The sequence below is a fragment of the Benincasa hispida genome, chromosome 4 (assembly GCF_027475165.1).
Source record: "Benincasa hispida cultivar pf3 chromosome 4, pf3_genome.v1.1, whole genome shotgun sequence".
NCBI lineage: Eukaryota > Viridiplantae > Streptophyta > Magnoliopsida > Cucurbitales > Cucurbitaceae > Benincasa > Benincasa hispida.
Genome location: NC_143481.1, coordinates 12,816,566 through 12,821,954, shown reverse-complemented (window position 1 = coordinate 12,821,954; position 5,389 = coordinate 12,816,566). Strand labels below are relative to the sequence as shown.

The 5,389-nt window shown below is 33.9% G+C and overlaps 1 protein-coding gene across 1 annotated transcript; it reads left to right on the top strand.

Annotated features, from left to right (window-relative positions):
• The first annotated feature begins 1,199 nt into the window (after positions 1–1,199).
• LOC120076672 (zinc transporter 4, chloroplastic-like) lies at positions 1,200–4,773 on the top strand. The gene is made up of 4 exons (XM_039030567.2): positions 1,200–1,598; positions 1,676–1,733; positions 1,951–2,675; positions 4,082–4,773. The coding sequence occupies exons 1-4, from the start codon at positions 1,584–1,586 to the stop codon at positions 4,535–4,537; spliced, it is 1,254 nt and encodes a 417-aa protein (XP_038886495.1). The 5' UTR covers positions 1,200–1,583; the 3' UTR covers positions 4,538–4,773.
• The last annotated feature ends 616 nt before the right edge of the window (positions 4,774–5,389 follow it).

Genomic DNA, 5,389 nt, shown 5'->3' with positions numbered 1-5,389 from the left:
GAAATTGAATGTTGTGTTTTACATTAGGGACCTTGGTCCCAAATTTCTAAGCCAACAAGGGATTATTCCATCTATTATTTGAGCTTAAGCCTTGAGGTAAGCGACACTATTACTGGTGCCTTCGTGTCAGGCGGCCTAATTTAGACTTATCAAGTTATTTAATGGATTTTAGAAGCATGGTTTGGAATTTGTGATACTCTTTAGGTTGCATTAATGTTACGAGAAGTTTGAGCATGTTTGAATCTTTATGATATATTATGAATTGTATTGTGGGTTTACTCATGAAACTCATGTATGTGATGCATGATTTGACTAGTAGGAATGATTTAACGTCTCGCCTCGACGCATATTTTATTTCATAGGACCGATTGGTCCAATTTTATGTTCCGATAATGGGATCAGTTACTGAGTATTTTATACTCATCATTTATGTTACATATTTTTCAGGTAAGGGCAATGATACTTGAGCAACTGACAAAAGGAATTCGTTATAGCACTAATGGGTTAGAAAACTCTTTCGCATTTGGGTTCATGTCTTCTTTTTTTTTCTTCCATGTTTACAGTTTTCTTTTCATGAACTTGTTTTTAAAAGATTTTAGGTGTTAGGAATTTTCACTTTTGGTTAATTTTTCCTATTTTAAAATTTACGTTTTAGGGGTATCCGAATTAAACGGTATGGAATTTTGGGGTGAAATTTTGTTTAAATACTTTATTTGATAAAATAATCCAATTTTTCTTATTTTCGATGTAAATATTTATGCATGCATGTAATAATGATCCTATAAAATGTCTTAGAAAGTCAGGTCATTATATTATATATGTTAATATTTTAAACTTCTATATTTATGACTACCTCTTAATTTCAACAATAGTTTATTTTATTTTATTTTACTTTTTTAGTAAATTATAATCTAGGTTCGCTCTTCTTTAAGGTTGAAAAATTCATTATTTTCCTTCTTTTACTCAAATTTGAAAATTCTATTCAATATGGTAACATAATGAAACACTTCCAAACAAACTAACTAAAAAGTACCCTACATTTACCCTACATTTATTCTAAAATTACTAGGGAATAAAATATAATGAAATTAAAAGTTTTTTTTAAAAAAAAAAAAAAAAAATTAAAAAGTGTGTGAGAGAGAGGAAGGGCAAAGAAGGAAGAGTTGTTAGCAATGAAAAATGAGGGCATAAAGAGTGTCGACACTCTCGCCCTCATTCTGAAGCAAAAAGTCATAACTGTTTAGTTTATTCCTCTGTTTCTTCCTTTCATTTCCTTCCATTATGTCGACACTCTTCTTCTTCCCTTCCCACTTCCCCACTTTCATCTTCTTCCTTCTCTTTCTCTTTCTCTTTCTCTTTTTCTCTTTTTTTTCTTCTTCCTTCATCCATCCCTCTCTGTTCCAACTCTTTTTTAAAAACCCAAAACAACCCATCTTCTCTCCAAACGCCCCATCAATCTACTCCTTCTCTTCCTCTTTGCCTGATTCCGTTTCTGGCGCTTTCCCTGTTCGAAGATTCCAGATTTGGGTTCTTCGAATTTCTAATCGGGTTTTAATTCCCCACTCTACCTTCCCTCTTCTCTCATGTTTTTCTTTGAGGTTAGTTCCAACCCCTCCTCTCTTCTTTCCCCCAATTTCATTTTGCTCATCGTTCTTCTGGTTCTTTTCTGTTTCAGGATTTGTTGCAGATGATCTGTATTCGAGGTTTCCAGGATAAAACTCGGCTTCTCTCTGGTAATTTCCATCTGTGTCTAAGCTGCTTTGAATTGAACTGGGTCAATGTTGGAATTTTCTGGGTTCTTACTTAATTCTTGTAATTGGTTGATTGATTGATTTGTGATTTCTGGGTTTTAATTTTATTAGGTTTATTTGGGAAATTCTGTGAATGGATGAGATTTCTATTCTGGGGGTTTCTTTTTCATTTTTTTTTTTCAATTCCTGATCGAAACAGAATCTTTCATACGGACCGTATCCGAATCCATGGCCAATTCATCTTGTGGGGTCTCAGAAGTAGAGCTCTGTAGAAACGATACGGCTGCGCTCCGTTACAAATTAATCGCCATCGCTTCGATTCTAACATCGGGAGTCATCGGAATCGCCCTTCCATTGTTGGGTAGACAGTGTCGGTTCCTCAAAACAGACGGCAACCTGTTCGTGGCAGCGAAGGCGTTTGCCGCCGGTGTGATTCTAGCCACCGCCTTCGTCCATATGCTTCCGGATGGATCCGACGCCCTCTCCGATCCGTGCTTGCCGGAATTTCCATGGTCCAAATTCCCATTCTCTGGATTCTTCGCTATGATGGCGTCGCTGTTGACGCTTCTCGTCGATTTCGTTGGAACTCAGTATTACGAGCGGAAACAGGGGATGATTCGGTCGAAAGAGGAGGCGAATAGGGTCGGCTCGGTGGAGGATTCCGGATTAGAATCCGGCATTGTTCCAGCCGGAGATTTGAACGTGAAACTATTTGGGGAAGAAGACGGCGGCGCGATGCACATCGTCGGAATGCATGCCCACGCCGCGCAGCACCGGCACAGTCATCCGCAAGGGAAGGAGGCATGTGATGGGCACGTGACGGTTCATGATCATGGGCATGGGCATGCCCATGGACATGGTCATTCTCATGGGCTGGACGGCGATGATGACGAAAGCGGTGTACGACATGTCGTTGTTTCCCAGGTAACTTTTTTTTTTCTTCGAGTTTTCGCCCTCCACGTGTCAATGTCGCTTAAATTACTGACTAACGTTTTTTCCCTCTTGCCTTCTGGGGAACGTAATTTTGTTTGTCAAAGTCAACCATCCGAATTTGGTTCTTTTTTCATTTTGAAGAAAAAATTGTTTCAGTATATATATATCATTTAAAAAAAAAAAAAATTAAGCTCATGAGTAGTTAAATTATTAATTTTAAGGTTGATAATTATTTTATTTTGATCTCTAAACTTTCAATATCTATTATTTCTAATAGATATTAAATTAGTTAGATGATGAATTTAATATAATTTAAATTTAAATATTTATTAGACATCAAATTGAAAGTAAATTTATTATACACTTTTTTATTGCATTATTTTTTTTACAACCAATTGTTATTGTTCATGGATCTTTTAAAGTTCAGTAATTAGTAATTTATTACATAGTTAATTTTTTTTTTTTTTAAAAAAAAAAAAAGTCATGATCCATTAGAAACAAAATAAAAAAAATTTATGATTTCATCACACACACTAAAGTAAATTTTTTGTCTATAGTTTAATTAGTTTATTAAATTTATTAGACACCTTTAAAAATTAAGTACTTATTGAGTACATTTATTAAACACTTTTTGTAATTTCAATTTTGTTTTGAAAGTTTAAAGATAAAAATATATTAAATAATTATTTCATCTGAACCTATTAGATAATATACTTTAGGCACCTTTTTTCCCCCTTTTTTTAGAATGATACTTTAGGGACCTGTATTAGACATTTTCAAACTTATAAGACCCTTTTTGAGAATGTTTTTCTTTTAATTATTCAATATACTTTTGAAATTTTAAATTAGAAACAATGGCCTATTAGGTACAATCCTCAAACTTAGTGAATTTTTCAGATTACAAAGTTAGTTTACTTGGTGGGTAAGGTTTTAAACACAAAATTCAAGTGAGGTTTTGAAAATTAAATTTAGAATTTTTTTTTTAAAAACAAAATAGGTATCAAATACTATTTTAATGAATTGTTAAAATCTCTCAAAACCACATCTCTTTAGTTGTTGTATACTTTTATTGTTGTTGTTTTAAACTTGATGAAATTGTAAAAGGAAGATGTTGAGAGTTGAATTATGATTTTTTTTTTTTAAATTAGTGATGTTTTCTATATTTGAATAATAATTTTGAAATTCTAGTCAAATCTCAAAAAGATAATAAAAGTAGGGTCCATTTGATGATCTAATATATGATTTACTGAAAAAAGGACAAATTTTGAGAACAAACAACCAGAACATACAACAAGACGACAACAAAACACAATACTTCATATAAATGACAATGTATTATTGTAATATAAAGAATCCAATATTTATCTAAATGTTCAAAAATATATTTTCTTGAGCAGATATTGGAGCTTGGAATAGTGTCACATTCAGTGATAATTGGGCTGTCTCTGGGAGTGTCCCACAGCCCATGCACCATTAGACCTTTAATTGCAGCCCTGTCCTTCCATCAGTTCTTTGAAGGCTTTGCCCTTGGTGGCTGCATTTCTCAGGCTCAGTTCAACACCCTCTCCACCTCCCTCATGGCTGTCTTCTTTGCCATCACCACCCCCCTCGGGATCGCCGTAGGCGCTGCAGTTGCCTCTACCTACAACCCCAACAGCACCGGGGCGTTGGTTGCTGAAGGCATTTTGGACTCTCTATCGGCCGGAATTCTCGTGTACATGGCTCTTGTTGATTTGATTGCGGCCGACTTTCTTAACAAGAGAATGAGCTGCAATTTTAGGCTCCAAATTGTTTCGTATTGTACTCTCTTCCTCGGCGCGGGATTGATGTCTTCGCTCGCGCTTTGGGCTTGACCTCAAATTCAATTACATTACACAACTGTTTTTTTTTTTTTTTCTTTTCTAAAATTGGGATGAAATTGTTTCTTAAAAGCAAGAGGTAGATGATGTTAGGGAATTAATGCTTTTCACTTTTCAGAAGGGTTTGGAAGAACCCAACGCATTAGATTAGATTATGTATACTTATACTTAAAAATCTCTTCTGTAGCTTTACGTACCCCCCAAGAAAAAGAAAACAAGTTTGATGATGATATTGATTTTAGTTTTCCTTTTAATAACAATATTGTTCTGTAATTATATATATATTTATAAGTCACTCAATTTGAATTGCATCATTTTGGTACTAGAGTAATCCCAAAATGGCCCTGACATAGTATGACGAAGAAGTGGACTCTGAAGAGGTAAGTTGTATGCTGGCTGACGTTTATGGAGACGACTTGATGACGTGATATAACTTGCCAAGTTAGAGTAAAAATAAACCATTTTCCCTTAAAAAAATTAAAAATTAAGTCTTACTCTTATCATCAAACGAAAACAAGGTAATATCAACAAAAAAATAAATAATAATAACATTAATTTAGGGTGTGTTTTTGGTAGGTGATTTGAAAGAATTGATTGGTAAAAACAGAAAGTTGTATGTATGGAGTACGTGAATATAACCTCTAATTATTGATCATTTGATGTTTTTTCTCAAATAGTAAATTTTTTTTTTGAGAATTTTACAATTTGTTCTAATGTTGATTTATTTTCGGGACTTTAATGACTTGTTCTTGAATGTTAATTTTTTCCCAATGCTATATAGTTCTTGAGTTTTTGGAAGTTGTCTGATCTTTGAATTGTTTATGGTATTCAATGACGTGTTTGATT

Coding starts and splice junctions, on each gene's coding strand:
- LOC120076672 (XM_039030567.2), top strand. Junction 1,734..1,950: donor TAAAACTCGGCTTCTCTCTG/GTAATTTCCATC, acceptor TGATCGAAACAG/AATCTTTCATACGGACCGTA. Junction 2,676..4,081: donor GACATGTCGTTGTTTCCCAG/GTAACTTTTTTT, acceptor TTTCTTGAGCAG/ATATTGGAGCTTGGAATAGT.